The 18778-nt window shown below is 39.5% G+C and overlaps 1 protein-coding gene and 1 pseudogene across 2 annotated transcripts in view; one reads left to right on the plus strand and one right to left on the minus strand.

Annotated features, from left to right (window-relative positions):
• Positions 1-9346, plus strand: part of LOC115292314 (trafficking protein particle complex subunit 2-like) — a 145859-nt gene extending 136513 nt beyond the window's left edge. Inside the window, exons 2-3 of one of the 2 annotated variants that reach the window (XM_029940342.1) lie at positions 8502-8602; positions 8719-9346. In XM_029940342.1, coding sequence (XP_029796202.1) covers positions 8579-8602; positions 8719-8994 — 300 coding nt within the window. In that variant the 5' untranslated portion in view covers positions 8502-8578 and the 3' untranslated portion in view covers positions 8995-9346. The remainder of the gene's footprint in view (positions 1-8501; positions 8603-8718) is intronic. The other variant, XM_029940343.1, reaches the window with a different exon arrangement.
• A 31-nt stretch (positions 9347-9377) lies between these two features.
• On the minus strand, positions 9378-10983 carry LOC115291266 (annotated as a pseudogene).
• Between the last annotated feature and the right edge of the window lie 7795 nt (positions 10984-18778).

Raw genomic sequence — 18778 nt, forward strand, 5'->3', positions numbered from 1 at the left:
GCTGCACCAGTTTACATTCCCACCAACAGTGTAGGAGGGTGCCCGTCTCTCCACACCCTCGCCAGCATCTATAGTCTCTTGATTTGTTCATTTTAGCCACTCTGACTGGCGTGAGGTGGTATCTCAGTGTGGTTTTGATTTGTGTTTCCCTGATGATGAGTGATGTTGAGTATCGTTTCATGTGCCTGTTGGCCATCTGGATGTTCTCCAAATAACCCAGTGAAGAAATGGGCAGAAGACATAAAGTGTTGGTCATTTCTGATTAAGCTGATTTATTACCCCTCTGAGATGCTCCCATAAGAAAAGATTCTGTTTAGGCTGTAATTCTTACTATAGCTCCATCATGGAACTTCAAAAGGAATTTTAATTTCTCCAAGGGGTCCCACCTATACAGTTTGGTTTAACTCAGTGTTCTCCCCACATCACTTCCCCCAATCAAAAAGGACACTTGCCATCATCCATTCTATAATTCAATATTTATTGCATGTTAACTAGTTGTCCAACACTATGCAAGGTGTACATCTACCACACAATCCCTGTGTTTGTAGAGCTTACATTCTAATGGGTAAAACAAGAAAAAACAAGTTAATAAATGAATTTAAAATAAAATTCAACTAGTTGGCAATAAGAAAGAATGAAACTCTGCCATTTACAGCAACCTGGATGGAACTGGAGGGTATTATGCTCAGTGAAATAAGTCAGTCAGAGAAAGACAGGTATCATAGGTTGTCACTCCTATGTGGAACTTGAGAAACTTAACAGAAGACCATGGGGGAAGGGATGGGGAAAAAATAGTTACAGAGAGGGAGGGCAGCAATCCATAAGAGACTCTCAAATGCAGAGAACAAATTGAGAGTTGATGGTGGGGTTGTGGGTGATGGGGAATGAGGGCGGCACTGGTTGGGATGAGCACAGGTGCTGTGTGTAAGCTGTGAATCATGGAAATCTACCCCCAAAACCAAGAGCACTCTGTATACACTGTGTGTTAGCCAACTTGATAATAAATTATATTTAAAAAATAAAATAAAATTTTATGAAATAGGCACAGCACATTTTCCTCTCTGCTGACTTCTGTTTTCCAATGGAATATGAAGTATACTCATCAAATAATGTTAGCGGGATATGGGAAGTGTTGGGGAGAGAATGTTTTTATCAATTAGGGTTCAGTTAAAGAAGCAGAACTGTATGGGTCTACAAAATACGGGATTTATTGCTATGATTACACAATTGTGGGAGCTGCTGAGGTCCGTGGAAATCTGTAGATTTTGAATCTGGTACCAGACCTAGAATCCTTCTTTCCACCTGGGAAAACATTTGGAAACTGGACATGAAGTGGGAGAGAGCAAGGACAAACTGGCATGCATGAACCCATCAGGACAAACTAGAACCCATGAAGATAAATAGAAAAATTAATCTGTCTTCACCACCTCCAACCATCATGCTAAAGTGAGTTTAATTAAGAAACATAGCAATATTGTTGTAAATGTCCATTTTATTTTGAGATCATTGATTTAAAGTGAAAGCAGTCAGCTTGCTAGCATTCTATAAGAACGTTTGTGAGGATAGTGAGGATTAATTTTAATGCTGGACTATGGATTCCTTACAAAGAGGTTAGTGAATACAGGAAATAACAGAGGACTAACCAGACCTGATGGGGTTAATTCATTGGAGGACTTAATGTGGCTAAAGAATTACAGATCAGGATCTAGAGTAAGTGAGGGGGAAGATACAAGCCTATGAATGGAATATTTCGATGTCAGAGTTGGAGAAATTTTTAGAGATAAGAGTATAGTCTATGTGAGTATGGCCATGGTGGTCAAGAAAATATTGAGGTGAGGAAGTCAAGGAGCTGTGAAGCGAGGCTCATTTATGTGGATATTGAGGTCACCAAAAATGATGGACATTGTGGGGAGTGTTGAGGCTCACATGTGTTCCATGAATTATGGGAAGTGGTCTCCCCAGAGACTGTGGGGAAAGGGATGGGATAGCCCAATGGTAAGAACCTCAAAGGAACTTTTGTTTTTGTAGAAAGCAGGGGAAGAAATAATTTGCATGCAGTAATGGGGAAATCAGAGAACTGTGAAGGGTAAGTGGGTGTCTGGAGACAAAAGTAGAAATGGAGAGACTTAGAGATGGAGAAAATAAAGAAGCATTCATGTGTACAAGTTATATCTATATATATTAGGCAAAACTGTCACGACTTGCAATGGATGTGAAAGAAAGGGGGGATTCAAGAATGGCCAGGAAAGGGGAATGCTTGGCATTAGCTGACCCCCTATCTGGAGTTTCAGACTGTAGCAGTGGAAGGGACTCAGAAGGAAGAAAACTATGTTGGATGGGGCTATATTAAGACTTGTCTTCACCCACACAGGGAGGAAAAGCTGTATAGTAACGGATGACTGCAAAGGCTCAGAGTTTGATGGTCAATGCAGTAATTGTGATTTATGACATAAATGGGATCAAGCTTGGAGGATTCTGGCAAATGTTTCTAGCATTTCCACCCCAATATTTTGCTCTGTTGAATAATAGCTTCTGGGATTGCGCTTCTTAGAGCTATAGGAGGCTGTATGGGAAAGTTTTATGCAGTGGAATGGTGGTGTCCATAGACGCATGGACATGGTTGAAAATCCCATGTTCACTATGCTACAACAATTGCATAATATGCAAGAAGGATTCTTTTTGTCCCTCCTCTTTACCCTCTACAAAAATCAGACATTCCACAGAGGCATATGATCAAACTTAAAAGTGACAGCAGGGCTAAAGCGAGAATTTTATTACATGCAACTGTTATGTTGAATAAACGTGTTGTGTTGGGTATAATCATTACAGATACTTTACTTCCTATCTACTGTTCCTTTAAATGTATTCTGTAGAGCCAGCTCTTGCCTTGCCCTTACGTGAAGTCTAGGGCAAGTCTCATGATTCCTCCAGTCATCTTAGATAATCAAATGTCCTCTGGTCTCTCCAAGTCACAAAATACAGACTCAGGTTTGTAATTAATATCCCCAGTCCAGGATAACAATAATACTAATTTTAAAACCCAGGGTTGTAGGCTGAAGTTAGGGCCAAGGAGAAAGCAGCAGTTTCTACCTTGACAAATACTGTCGTGATAATACAGTTTCTACTTCCTTTGAGTTTGTCAAATTTAAAGCTGAATTCTTTTTTGATTGATATTTTCTCAGGTTCTTTGGAGATGCCTTATATATCAGACACCTTTTGTGCCTTACCTCTTCTTGACCCAAGTGTTAGCGTTTCAGTCATTGCTGTGGCAAGCCCGAAATGCAGGGTTACCTGGTACCTTCTCACCTCCGGGACATGATGCATTTCTTATGTTCTGTGCTGCAGATTTCCTGATGCCTCTGTTAGGACACCTCTGGGAACCCACATGCAAGTCTGAGGGAGTGTATGCCCAACAGGTAAAAGTTCTCTTTTCTGTGGACAACACTGAGGTACATTCTACCCCACGAGGTCATGGTGGGCTTGGGTCCCAGTTACAGTCAAGCGTAATTATACTCTTGTATAGGCTTTCCTCCTTAATCATTCTTGCTCACCCATTCCCCACCCTTGTTTGCATTTGCTTTCCGAATTTAGCTACCCATATGCAAATCCTTCTCTCAGGTTGTTACTTGGAGTAATCCATACAAAGATCCCTTATCGCCAGGCAATTCCTACCCACAGTTCCCTTGACATGAGTAAATGCATACTCCCAGCTATTCCCTAACTCCTTCCTAGGCTTCTTGGCATCCCATGGCATACTGTCGCCCTCTTTCTGCTACAATCTTTTTGTCCCCTTTTCATCTCTCTGTCTTTGCAAAAGAGCCCATTTGTGGTTCATAGAAAACTCACGAATGGCAAGTGGAAAAAACTAGACATGCAGGCTGATTCTAGCACACTCAACTTTTTTGTTCTATCACTAACCAGCCGTTCATATATCAGATTCTTCAGGAGTGAGGAAGACACAAAGCCACTGTGACATCTAGGCTCAAAAGACACATATTTATCTCTCCAAGCGGTTTCCTAAAACCCATCTCCTGCCCCCTCATGGCCTCCATTTTGAAACTGGGGATCACATGCTGCCTTTGCGTGATCTTACATGGGTGTCTCACACTTTGATTTGGAATGTGATCTCTATTGCTTTGGGACCTTACCTAAAAGTAGTTCCAGTTTACTATTATTACGTATCCAAAGGACAGAAACCTTATGAGTGCTCTGGTTCTCCAAAATCTGGTCACTGGATACAGAATTGTTTGACTGTAATTAACTTAGTGGTATATTTTGAGTAAGTATCGAGATGGATGGATCCTCATGTTTAAGGAAATGTCAAGGAGGTGGTAAAGCTTTAAAGACCTCTCTCCATTTTAGGAAATAATTGATTGGCACAAAGATACTGAATTAGTGATGTGTGGTGCCTCTCCTACTACTCAAGTCTTTGTTTAGTTCTTTGTTGATGATTAAAAATATAATCATTCCCACATGTAAAGCTGTTTTCACAAACTTGCTGTAGCTCTTTCTGTATTTGGGGGCCTCAAAAGAGGGAAAAAAATGATCAGACTGATGAAGAGAGAATGGGGAAATAAATGGAGTAATTATGAGCTTGAGTAACAAATACTACTTAAGCATATACCAATTATTTCTGCAAAATCTACAATTTATGGAAAGAAATCTCAATGTTTACATATTGATCAGCTTTTATTCATACCAGAAGAGAATACTTTGTAATAAAGATTTCTCAGTGATTTGGAGGAAAGTGTATTCCACTAAAGTGTTAGATTACTGCTTCATCTCATCATCTCTTATTTTTACTACCACAACAAAAACAGCTTATGTGAGGAAAATATTGTACTGTGTAAATCTCTTCATGAATGAATGAGCCTAAAGAGGAGAGAGTTGTCCAGGTTCTGTTTACTATCTGGCTATTCATGCTAATGCATTGTCTGAAATGAAAGTATATTTGGGTAACTCTTGCATCAAAGCCTCTGACAAAAATTCATATGGTTTCACCACAATGAGCAGACTTCTCTTTGAATAATTATGTCTCTGGGGGGAAGCATTTTTTACCTTATCCATGTTTTATGTAAGATGATCCTTGCCTCACAGCATCCACGAAGTGGGTAATCAACCCAGAGATCACCTCATTTATTCTCTTCTTATTGTGAATGAGAAAATTGAAGCTAGAGAGATTAAATGAGATGCATTGGGCTAATGGCAAAGGATCGTCTAGAACTGAAGTCTTCTAATCACACAACCTAGCAACCTTTCCATGGCACCTTTGTAATACTGACTAGTTCTCTCGACAAGCCTAAAAAGGCATTGTAGCATTATTCTCTGAAATAGACTCATGCTGGTTAAAATACAGTGGAGTGTTCAAGTTACAAGGGAAATACAGGGCTTTTTATTTCCAAAATGAAAAGGAGGTCAGCTTTCCATTTTTATTTGATATTTGACTGAGAATTCTTTTGCTTATGTTTGTAATTCCACCCCGATCATGTCCGTGATGAACTCAACCAGTGATGCTTCTGAACAAGCCTTTGCCCTTTTTAATCGTCTGTGTGGGTATCACCACAAACCACTGCTCTCGAAAGTCCATGTAAATACCTGGGATACCACCCTACCCTGTAAGAGAGTTCATTAATCTAACAACAGTATGACTGAAAGAACAGTCTTTCATCCTCCTACCCTGGTTCAGTTCTGGATAAAATAAAAATATGTATTTATTCATATAACTTTCCACTTAAGGTTATGTGGCTACCCTACCTAAAAATATGATTTTTACAACGTGCAGAAAAGATATCATTTTAGTGCTTGGAAGGGGAACCAAACAGCTTTGTGCTTGTAAAGACCTTTATACACGAGCAAGTCCGTAACCACAGTCTGGGAGTCAGAGAATGAATAAAGGGAAACCTATGACACACCGCACCATACAGTGAAGTCTTATTTCTGCTTGGACAAGAGGAAGATTATATTGGATATAGGAGAATTTTTCCTTTTTTGTATTTAGGTGTGGAAATTTGTTTCTGAGAATCATAGTTTCTGGTTAGGCAGTATGTGTGCAAGGGGAGGGGGATTACTCTCCTGAATATTACAGAAGATGAATAAACATTGTCACCACATGTGGACGAAGAGATCTTGAAGAGGGTTATTTTAAACTAAATAATTCAGGCTTTGGGGAAGTATAATTTGTGGGTTATAATATCTACCCCTCTTTCTTATGAGGAGAAGAGTGCATACCCCTTTCCCATGATATAATCAAGCCTTGTGGAAAAGATATGAAGTGTTCCAGAAAGGGGTACATAGTTGCAACAGGAAGACGTTAGAAGGGCTCTCTCTCTCTCTCTCTCTCTCTGAGATGGAGCAAATCTAGAATTAAGGACTACCCTGAAGAAAGCCCATGAGGAGTTTAATCTTTTGTTACTTACCATTAGACTAGCAGTTCTTAACCAAGAGTGATTTTGCCTTTTAGGGACACTTAGCAATGTTGGGAGGGATTTTTTTTTATTGTCACAACCTGGGGCGTGGTGCTGCTGGCATCTAGTGGGTAGCGACCAGAGATGTGTTCAGCATCCCTACAATGCTCGTCCCTTACAACCACAGATTACCCGGCCCCAAGTGTTAATAGTGGCAAGGATGAGAAACCCTATCTTAGACTAACAATCGCCACATTATCCATCCTAATTTAAGTTCTTTTCCTTATGGTATAATTCTCAGCCCATCTGCAGAGATTTCTGCACATATTGTCTGGTGTTTATAGTGCTATGGAAGAGGATCAGGAAGGGGTAGCACAGGGAAATGTGGTCTTCTTTATATCACACTCCTTGAGGCCTCTGCACTGGTGGGAGCATCACATCTAGGAAGAAAAAGTCCCCAGATCCAAGTTGTCAGCTGCGGAGAGCTCAGCTGTCCATGGTGTTATTTATTTCTCTGTTGTCTCTGAGCCCCCATACTCACCTTTTCTCTGTCCTCTACAGGAGTCCATAAACTACATTTCCCAGATTCCCTTGCCAGTTAGATGTCTATTAAGTTCCTTCTGTTAATGCGAGGCCCTGGCAGGAGATTGGGAGGATGGGAGAAAGACCTTCTGTTTCCAGCTCATGATACACTGCTCCAGCAGTGAAGAACAGCAACTTCTCTGGTCACTAGCTTTCTACCTCACCTTCCTCAGAGACCTGATGACACCAGTATGTGGCATCACCTTACCTGAGGACTGGCAACATGAGGCCTTTCCTCTCAACTCCTAGCTTCTGGTGAGCACAAGTCTCCCCTTTGGTTTCCTCAACCCTACGAGTAGTCGCTATTATTGATAGTTACAATTCTTTTCAGGCCTTCTTTTTGTTCTTTTAATCTTCAACACCTGTGTAACCAATTGCCTGTATTAAATCCCCTATGTTTCCATATGCTGCATGGCATCAACTTTCCTGAATGAACCCTGATAGATAGGCCTATGGTAGGGCTGAGAGGAATGGGTAGAAGTGGGCAGAGTAGAATAGAGGCTACCATGAGGTAACATTCTTTTCCTCCAAACATACTTCTGGTAACACTGGAATGTGGGGAGGCTAACATTGCATTCATGAAACACAGCAGTGTTTGGCCCCAGTCTCTGTGGTACAGAGGAGGAACTCTGAGGTCAGCTGCCCTCTTGGATGGAATGATGTCTACTTTTCCACTGAGATAATGGTGAGCAGGATAGTTCCTCTCATTTTCCTCAGCTCCCATCTGCTCTGGATTGGTGGCCACTCTAGCCTGTGGCAAAGAAGCTTCTGAATAAGAGGTAAAGAAATAGAGAGCTCAGATTACTCTTGGATGGTGCATAACAGAGATGACCATGCCCCGCAATCACTCTGGATCACACTGGATCCAGGAGCTGCGGTGCCACTGGGAGTAACAAGCAAGTTTGCACAGACAAGGGCGACAAAGTCACCAATGGTTGTAGCCAACCAAGGACTAGCAGGTGTTAGTAACTGTATGACACATTCCAACTTCAGAGATGTTACAATGTGAACAAATGTTTGTCATAGAAATGATTAAATATTGAAATCCAGAAACCAGGGAGATAAATGGTAACCAAGGAGGCTAATACAAATAGAGTGGATATAAACAGAAAGGCAAATACACAACAACAAGGACAAATACCTTGAAAGTGGAGACAGCTTTCCATCACAGAATTAGAATTTGATGAAAACTCAGTCTCCAGACTCAATCAAATATCAATTCCTCATCAGTATGAGATAAACTTATTTTTTAAACATGTTTGGAGAGCATTCCTTTATGGGTTGTGTTTGGTCCACACTCCTACTTATGGATAGAAGAAAATTGGAAAATCAATATTTTATGTCCTAGGAAGTTCTTCTATTAGAGTACTTTGGTTTCCAATGATACCATATATTCTTCTTATATTCTGTCTGATGCTTAATATGTGTGTCTACAGTTTTGAGAAATAAGAAGTCATCTCTTTTACGGGTAGTGGTTGAGTAGTACATGACGGCAGGATTTCTCTTCTCTTCCAGAGTTGACTGTGACATCACTTGGACACAGAGCAGCATGAGTTATCATGGCAGCACTGGACAGAGGAAGAAGTTAGGATATGGCTCAAGATCTGCATGACAAGGTGGGATAGTTAGGATATGTGACCCAGCTGCAATGATGGACCTTGGAGAGTCAGGTGAGTCATTAAAAACTTGTGTCCTTGGGCGGCAACTGAGTGGCCCTTTCGGCTTCTCCCAGCAGGACGATCATCGGCACCTGAACCAGTTCATCGCTCATGCCGCTCTCGACCTCGTAGACGAGAACATGTGGCTGTCGAACAACATGTACTTGAAAACCGTGGACAAGTTCAACGAGTGGTTCGTTTCAGCGCTTGTTACCGCAGGTCATATGAGATTCATTATGCTTCACGACATGCGGCAAGAAGATGGGATTAAGAGCTTCTTCACCGACGTCTATGATTTATACATAAAGTTCGCCATGAATCCATTTTATGAACCCAATTCTCCTATCTGATCGAACACCTTTGACAGAAAAGTTCAGTTCCTTGGGAAGAAACACCTTTTAAGTTGAATGCATAGAAATTTGGAAAGAAACCATGTCACTACAATGGGGTATTCTCAGGAATGTGTACATTGTGTGGATCACAAAGAAATGGGAGAACAGACGGAAGAAGAAAAAAGAGGGGAATGGAACATGACAGAACAAAAGCAGAGAGAAGAAATAAGGCAGATCGAACTGGGACTGGGACTCATGGTTACACATTTATATATTCCTCCCCCATAGTCACACAGTCCTTTAATTAAGGACAGTGAGAGTGACCACCGAACAGAATTAATGAAAACATTTATAGAGCCTATGACAGAAAAGAAATCATCACAATCCACCTTTATTACATTTTATAACACTCCCTTAGATACATTACTATTATCTCTAGAAGCATTTGGTATCTTTCTCCACTAACATTAACTGAATGTTTCAACTGGATCTGTAAAGATGGCTAGCTGTTTTTCTTTTCTGGGCCTTTCAGAGATTTTGGATGCTCTCTATCAGTCAGTCTCTTGAAGTTAGTTCGTGTCTTTGGAAAGCTTCTTCTGCTCACTTAGCAATTTGTCTGGAAGCAAAGAGGTAGGACAACGACATAAGGGGTACTCATCTGGGGATCATTTTTGCCGGTTTGGTATCTTTTGTTCTTTGATTACTTCTTTCTGAAGCTGCCATTCGAGCAACCAGTCCTGCTCTTCCTGTTTCTTTCTCTCAAGAAGCAAGCCTTCCAGATTTATCAGATTCTGGGTAACATTAATTTCTGCGTTCTCTTGGCCTGAGGAAGCTTTGGGAAATAGTTTCCTTCATTTTTGCAGAAATGAATGGATCCATGACTGCCTCAAATGAAGATTCCTGGGTTTTTCCTTTAGATATATACTTATTGATCTGTAGGCAAGCCTCTTCATTTTCTGTCTCAATTGTGTTATTTTCAATTATCTGTGTCATACCTGGTAGAACACATGCACTTTCTGTTTCTCCAAAGCGGGGAACTCTTGCTTCAGGTCCCTCGTGATTCAGGACACGTAGCTCTTCAACGCGATTGCTTCCAATCATTTTAATTTTTCCTTCAAAGCACCATTCTCTACCACTGGCATGGAACTGAGGTATGAGAAGCTCTGAAGACTTTGCACCCTGTTGTTGAACATCCATGCATATTTGTGGCATATCTTCTTCAATTTCTGTTTCTTGCCATGTACGACTTTTTATGACAGTACTGTCAGTTTCCTTGGACTCAGAGGTTTTCCTGCTTTCTTGTACAACTTCAGACTGTGATGTTAATCCAAACTGAAATTTAGGTGGCAAATACTTCTGAATATCTCCGGTGTTGTTGTGTTTGTCCTTACTTTTCTTTGGAGATTTGGTGACTGTACCAGATTCTCTGGCATTCCAGGAAGGAGGCAAGACATTTCTATCACAGAAATTAACATGTAGCTTTCTTGCTTCATCAGTGTTCAGGTGTTCATCTCTCTTCTCTTTTGAGCTTTGAGTCTTTCCTCCTCCTCTTCCTCTGCCAATAATGTCTGTATGTATTCTTCACTCTTCCTGTTTTCTTCTTCTTCAACGGCTCGTTGCTCTGCCTCCAGCTTTCTCACCTCCTCTTCATGTTCTCTCCTCAGTTCCCCGGGTTTACTTAGAAAGTGAACTGGCTTAGGGTCATCAACAACCTCCTGTGATTCCTGCCCAGACATTCTTAGCTTGCCCTCTTCTGGATAATGGTTTTGGATTATCTGCCACAGTTCCATGTTGACAAGAGAATTTCTTCAGGCACTGTAACGGGCCCATGAAGAGATCCGGCGGTGACAAAAAGGACAGCATAAACTTGCTTTTTCGAGAGTCGACTGGAAACACTGATTACAGTGTGTGGTTACACCGCAGTGTTACAGGCTCAATCAGGATATTCAAACAGATGAGGCACTGGCATTCTGACAACAACGGGATGGCTTTTGGGGGTACAGTCATTTTAATACACTAAAAAGTTATATTCAGTATCAATACCAGCTGAGGAGGCTCCCTTAGCTCAGTGTGGCCAGGTCCTAGAATGCCCAAGCACGAATTTTCAAGACCCCAGCTCCTCGAAGAATGCTGTCCTCCCCCCCCCCACCCCGGGGCAGAGGGTAAGTGGGGCCCAGAGCAGGGCTTATGTTTGACCTTCCGTGCTGGGCCAGCACGTGGGCCAGCAGGGGGAGCCTCCCAATCCAGCCTCTGGATTTCCTCCAGCGTTCCAGGATTTTCCAGCACTCTGAGGCCACACCCTGGCTTTCTTACGTCAGCTGTGAAGCCTAATGTTCACTGCGGTGCCACAGCAACCCTACAAAGGCTAGTGAAGTAAAAATACACTTTTAACTGGGGCGCCTGGGTGGCTCAGTCAGTTATACTGCCGACTTTGGCTCAAGTTATGATCTCACAGTTCCTGAGCTTCAGATTCTGTGTCTCCCTCCTTCTCTGCCCTCCCCTGCTCATGCTCCATCTCTCAAAAGTAAATAAATGTAAAATAAAAATACAAAACAAACAAACAAACAAACTTGTGTCCTTGAGACACCTGGATGGCTCAGTCAGTTGAGCAGTTAGGCTTGATTTTGGCTCAGGTCATGATCCCAGGGTCTTGGGATTGAGCCCTGCATTGGGCTCCACACTCCGTGTGGATTCTCTCTCTCCCCCCTGCTCATATTCTCTCTCTCTCTCTCTCTCTCTCTCTCTCTCTCTCTCTCTCTCTCTCTCAAAGCCAAAAAGGAAAACAAAACAAAAACTTGTGTCCTGGACTTCAAAGAGCTTACCATCTCAGATGGGAGACTGAGAAGTGAACAAATCTACATTAAGCAATTTGCTCAATGTTGGCATAAGAGTGTGTACACCAGGTTCTGTGGGAACATAGAAAAATGATATATTAAATGTTTCTGGAAAGCATGGTCAAAATTCAAAATTGATGCAATGCTTGAGTTGAATCTTGAATAACTGTGGTTTCCCCAAAAAGACAAGGTTGCAAAGGAGGGAGACTAAGTTCTAAGAATAAAGCATGGCATGTGCAAAGGCAGGGTAAGAGATAATGTGTGGGCATTCAGGACATTGCAGGGAGCTCAAAGTGAATCTTAAGGAATAGCAATATTATTCTGAAGATGATACAGTCCTACGAAGGGAGCGAGGCGATCGCATTTACATGTCAGTGTAACCACTCTTTTAAAATTATAGACAAGGTAGAAACCCCAGCAGGAGGTTATGCAACTAATTTAAGCAAGAAAAATGAACTAAACAAAGATGGAAGAAAGTTATTAACTCAAAAAATAACCGGGGTGCCTGGGCAGCTGTTGGGTAAGCAACCAATTCTTGATTTCAGCTCAGGTCATGCTCTCATGGTTTGAGGGATCTGGCTCTGTATTGACAGCACAGACACTGCTTGGGGTTCTCCCTCTCTTTTTCCACCCCTCACCCACTCGTGCTTTTTGTCTCTCTCAAAATTAACATTTTTTAAATGACAAAATATTTGAAACTATAGGACTTGGTGACCGGATAAATGCAAGACTTGAGGGGAGAGAAGAGGGATTTTGTGGGTGGCATTATATACCTCCAATAAGAAATACAAGAGGATGGAGGAGAAATAAAATCATTGAGGTGCTTGTGGAAGACTTCCATCCAGCTGTTCTGTCTCAGCTGTAAGTATACTTTTAGAGTGTAAGAGAAGGGCCAGGCTCTGAACATAGATTTGGAAGCAATCAGCATTCAGGCTAGTTGAAGCTTTGGGCATGGATAAGATTGTTTTATGATGAAAAAAGAAGAAGAAGAAGAAGAAAAGGAAACAGAGAGGCCTGTGAATGGAACGCTCTGGGACATTTTGCCCTAACATTTGTACAGAAGGAAGAAGAGAAAAATGGAAAGTAGTTGGAAAAGTAAAGGTCAAGGAAGCAGGGGGAGGACAGAGGAGAATGGAGTCATGGAAACAAGATAGAAGACAATTTTCTAAAGGAAACAGCCAATGTTGCCACATATAGCAGAAAGCGAGATGGGAGAACAAAGTATGTTTATGTGGTCTCACAACTGGGAGGCCATGGGTCATCTTGGCATGGGTATTTTAGTGAACTAGTTATGGGTGAAAATTGAGGAGGTTAAGGATCAAAGAGAAAACAGGAAAAGCTAGTGCAAACTAGTTTCATGACAGTGAGTGCAACAGTTCGACAGTGAAGGGAAAGAAAAATAAAGACTAGTGGTTAGAGGTCAGTGTGATATTGAGAAGCGACAGGAGAGACTTGAACATGCTCATATGTTGAGATGACAGAGCAAGTCAAGAAGGAGAATAATGAGCAGACAGTCTCTTCCTTGCTGTCCTGCCTGCCGCTCCCTTGCAGTGTATTCAGTAAACTTCTATCTCCTTTTAAAAAAAGAAAATAAGAGGGAGAATAATGGAAGGAGAAGGAAGGGGATGGAATCTCAGGCACACAGGGAGGTAACTGTTGTTTTTTTTTCTGAGAGAAAGAGGTCTTTCACTCTGAGATAAGGAAAGAATAAGTCGGATATAAATATGTATTCAACTAATAGACCATTGGTCCAAGGGGAGAAGGTATGACATGGAGCAGGAAATCAAAATGGCCACCAACATTTATGATTACAGTGGGAAATCTGTAATTATCTTTGAAATAGATCTCTAGCTAGGGCAGGCTTTTGAAATACTGGTTAAAAACATGGGTTTTGGAGGGTGACATACCAGTGAGTAAAGATTCTGACACTTACTAGCTGAGTGATCTCAAATTATTTGAACCATTTTCTAGGCTTCAATTCCTTCATGGGTAAATCGGTGGTTATAATAGTATCAATGTTACACCATTTTGTAAAGATTGAATGCAAAACTGCTTGAAAAGAGTCTGGTACCTCATAAGTATGCATATATGATTGGGCTAAAAAGAAAAGGTAAGAGCCAAGGTAGAAATTCAGATAGATGTATGGACCAGGCCAACTTGGAAACAAGAGAAAGAATCATTAGGGTTTAGTAGTACAGGAGACCAGCTGGGATTGACCAGAAATCACTTCTGAGAGCCATGTGGGAGCTCCTCAGTTATTGCTGACCCTCCAGATGATAGATCTGCATTGGCCCCCAAAATCCAAGCCCCAGCAGACCACTGCAGTCTCTGAGACACACTCTGCACATTTAGATGTTCTTGCCTTACTTCTTAGGCATGAGAGCCTTTCAAATTCCAATTAAACTGTCAAAGGGAACAGAAGAACTGGGGACTCTTGCATCAGGACCAGACACTACATGCGAACATGGAAAGTAAGTTTTGCAAATAGAATTCTATCTATGAGAGACACTACTCCTCATTTATTGAGAAAGTGAAATGGCCTTGAGAGGAAAAAAGTGAAGGTCTTGAAGGCATTTTAATAACACCCGAAACTACAGGTCTGTGGTGGGAGGACATGACGGATTGTGGGGGCTAGCAAGCAATGTCCCATTGCAGGTCCTACGGAACCTGAGGGCAGTCACAGCTTGAGGCCCGGCACTTGTGGCTGCACCATGTGGCTGACAGTTGGGTTGTGGAGTGAGGGATTCTCCACAAAATCAGAAGGGTCTTTTTCAACCTGCTTTGGGATACCAAAAAAAATGAAGCTAGGTCATTCCAGACCAGGTCCCTGGCACATGGCTTTGCCACACACAGAGAAAGCTATGACCTCACCTCACATAAAGTCAGGATAAATTCCTTGTCAGGATGTTTAATCGTTGAATGGTGCTATATACCATAAGATCCAAGAGAGAAGATTAGAACAAAAAAACCAAGTAAAGTATAATAGGATCCTAAAGAAATCTATTCCCTCTGTTTTGCAGAGAAATTACAGGCCAGATAAAATAGTCATCATTCAAGGATGAATAAACAGGCAAAATAAAACCTCATTATGAGGCATATGAAAAATTCTGTAACTTTAAGAAATGAAAATATAGCACTCAAGAGGCAGAGGAAGAGCATACTTTTGAGAAAGATTTACTACAGGAAACGGGGATAAATTTTAAACAGCATATGCTTTGTGATCTAAATAACATTCAAGGACCCCATGAAGCAGGCGATGACAAATGAGAACAAAAACATATTGAGGTGTGTAGAAAACTGGGTAAGAAACTAGAATATAGGGAAAGCAAGATGAAAGAAGAAAAAATGTAACACTGAATATGAAATACGAAAATTGAAAATACATTAGAAGCAGTAAAGTACTTAATTGGTAGAGCTTATAATTAATCAGTAATATAAAGGACAACTTTGAAACACTCTTCCAGAATTAAAAGAAAATGAAAATGAGATAAAAATACTGAGAAAGGAGATGATAAATTCAGAGGGCAGTGAGTAGAAGTCCAAGATGAAGAAAACTAGGATCCTCAAAGAGGGTGTTCGAACAAATAAGAAAAATAGCAGTGATTCTAGAGTTTATAGACAATAACTCCATGTATTTAAGAAGTAAATGTTCAAATTAAATGGTCTGATGAGTATTAAAAAGTTTATATAAAGAGACGAGTCCCTATGGAAATTTGGAACTCTAACTTTTCAAAATACAATCCTGGAAGATAGGGGGGAAAAATGGAACAAACAAATACAATAAACAAGTTAGCTACAAGGGAAGAAAAAATCAAGACCAGAAGTTAATGGAACAATATCTTCACAGCCCAATTCAGGGAGAAGACTAAAATCTAAGAATGCTAAAGCTAGACATGTTATGATTCACATTTGAAGTACAAAAATCATTCTCTGATACCAAACGTCAAAAACAAAATCAATCAGTTTCTCTTCATGGGAAAAAAAAAATCAACGTTTTCCAGACAACCATGAAATGAGCACAGTTTAAAAAACCTCATGTACACAGAAGATGTAATTTATTAAAAAGACTGACAGTGAGTCCTGAAATATTTTAGTGAGGAATCAAGTGTAAATTGGTGCAAATATACTATAGCTACAACAGAGATTGCAGAAATCAGTAATCCTTGAAAAAGAAGATCCAGCGTATATACACAGTAGTCCCTCCTTATCTGTGGGGGAGACATTCCAAGATGCCTGAATGTCTGAAACCTCAGATAGCACCAAACCCTGTATGTTTTTCCTATACATACACAACTATGGTAAGTTTAATTTCTAAGTTGGGCACAGTAGGAGATTAACAATAACTAATAATGAAATAGAATTATTATAACAATAGACTAAAATGAAAATTCTGTGAATGTGGTCTCTCTCTGTCTCTCTCAAAATATCTTATTCAACTATACTTACTGTCTTTTTGTGATGATGTGAACTGATAAGTGTCTACATGATGAGATGAAATAAGGTAAATGGAGAAGGCATTGTGGTACAGTGTTAGGCTACTACTGATGTTCTGACGATTCATCAGAAAGAGGATTATCTCCTTCCAGACCATGGTTGGCTGTGAGTTACTGAAACCACAGAAAGTGAAACTACAGGTAAGAGAGGACTACTGTAATACCATTTGGCAAACAAGAAGTTGGGTCTAAATTTGCAGGCAGTGGAGGAGATGGAGATAAAGGAAGTATGCTAGCATCTCTATTGTGCATAAGGGGAAAGTGGTAGGGCCTGATTTATTCCTCTTTGACATGTACAGAGAAATAGAGTTATTTTTAAAGGACAATCTTTAGCAAAGTTGAAAGTAGGATTATGCTTTTACTTTAGAAGAGAGAAAAGGGAAAAGAAAGCATGTATGAAAGAGTCAAAGATAAATATCAAAGGAAGTAGCAAAGAAGTGAAACAGTAAAATGTGTTGATTTGAGTAAGCACAGACATGTAATTTATGGCAAATATAAACAATATAGTAAATGGCAAAGATTACATCATAATCATCAATAGTTGCCTGCCACAGATACCTCAGAAAGAGCAACTCAGGAAAACTCCAAATATAAGATTGTATTAAAATAATAAGAGAGGCACCTGGTTGGCTCAGTTGGTTAAGCATCCAACTTCAGCTCAGGTCATGATCTCACAGTTCATGAGTTCAAGCCCCACGTTGGACTCTGTGCTGACAGCTTGGAGCCTGGACCCTGCTTTGGATTCTGTGTCTCCCTCTCTCTCTGCCCTCCCTTGCTCACTCTCCATCTCCCAAAAATAAAGAAAACATTAAAAAAGTTTTTTAAATCATAAAATAAAATAATAAGAACTATCCTTCCCACCAAGTAGTTGGCATTACCATGATATAAAATGAAATAGATTCTCAAGGAAAAAAATGTTTTATCTATAATCTTTTTATTTTTATTGTTGGTAAGGTGATCCCAAATGAAAATATGTAAGGATTCAACTCTCATGTGTCAAATAACAGAGTGTATAATAAGCATAAAGTAAACACTTGAACTAGCTAAAACTAGAAAGAGTAATTGACTAAAATGGATATATAGTAAGAAAATGAATCTTTGTTAAAGCAGGCAATAAACAAGGAAATAGAGAATCTGAGAATGTAATCAATTAAGTTGATTTTAAAAATACACCTAGAAACTTAATAATCTCAAACCAATAGGATTTTCTTTTTTAAATATTTGAGAACACTTAAAATTTCATATATACTGGATCACAAAAAAAAGCATCAGGATTATCTAAAAAGAAGACTTAAACATGTATACTCTTTGATCAAAATACAACAAAATTAATGGTTGAGCAACAATAATTTTTAAAAAGATTTCTCAATCTTTAGATTGTGGCAAGACAAATCAATATTCTTCAATGTAACTATGGATCCACTAGTAGATGAAAAGTTTAATTACAAAATACTTAGAAAATCACAATTATAAGAATACTACATATTCAAACCTCTGGTCAAAACCATAATTGGGCAAATTCACAAAACATACCTTTATTATTTTTAAATAATAAAAGAAACTAATGAATTGAACCATTAACTTGAGAAGCTAAGAGAAAACAAAGCAAGCCTAAAGAAAAAGGAGAATAAATATTACAGATGAAGCCAGAAATTAAAATTTAGTAAACAAAAGGGAATAGAATAGAGAAATAAATCTTTGAGTGTTTCTTCAGAAAAAACAAGCAATAAATAGAACAAAAAACGTAAAATATACAAACCTCTATTTATCCTAATCAAGGAAAAAACAAGAGATGAGGAAAAATTAAGGATAAGAAAAGAGGTGTCATCTTAGATACAAAAACATTTGAAAATCTTGATATAATGAATCACTCCCATTCATATCAAATACAAATATTAACTGTGAAAGATGCAGGAAACATTCTTAAGAAGTAATTGAAAAACAAATGTAAACATTTACCTGTTGGAGGATTTAAAGAAAAGTTGTTTCAAAAATTTTTGCCCTTTGTTCACTCTTTAGGGTTCCAAAAATATGTGGGAAAATATCCCAACCCATATACTGGCAAAATTCTAACACTAAGAACTTTCCAAACTAACACAAAAGAGAAAAACAAAGCAATCTCACAAATATTTAGATTTAGATGCCAAATCTAAAATGCAATACTAAATTTATCCAGCTGTTTATGAAATAATGAAAAGAAACCCCTAGCAGATTCTTTTTCAAGAATGCAAAGATAATTCAATATTATAAATTCATTAATATAATTTTTCACATTGATATGTCATAGAAGAAAAATGAAGCGATTATCCCCAAGTATGCCAAAAAGTAATTTGGAAAAATGCAACATTCATTTTTAGTAAAAGCACCTGATAACTAGGACCAGAATAGAAATGAAGTCTTCTTTTTCAAGTTGGTACAGATGAATTCATCTCAATACATGAGGCCTAATAATAACCTCTAGGAACATTCATGTTA

Source organism: Suricata suricatta, chromosome 5 (genome assembly GCF_006229205.1).
Source record: "Suricata suricatta isolate VVHF042 chromosome 5, meerkat_22Aug2017_6uvM2_HiC, whole genome shotgun sequence".
Classification (NCBI taxonomy): Eukaryota; Metazoa; Chordata; class Mammalia; order Carnivora; family Herpestidae; genus Suricata; species Suricata suricatta.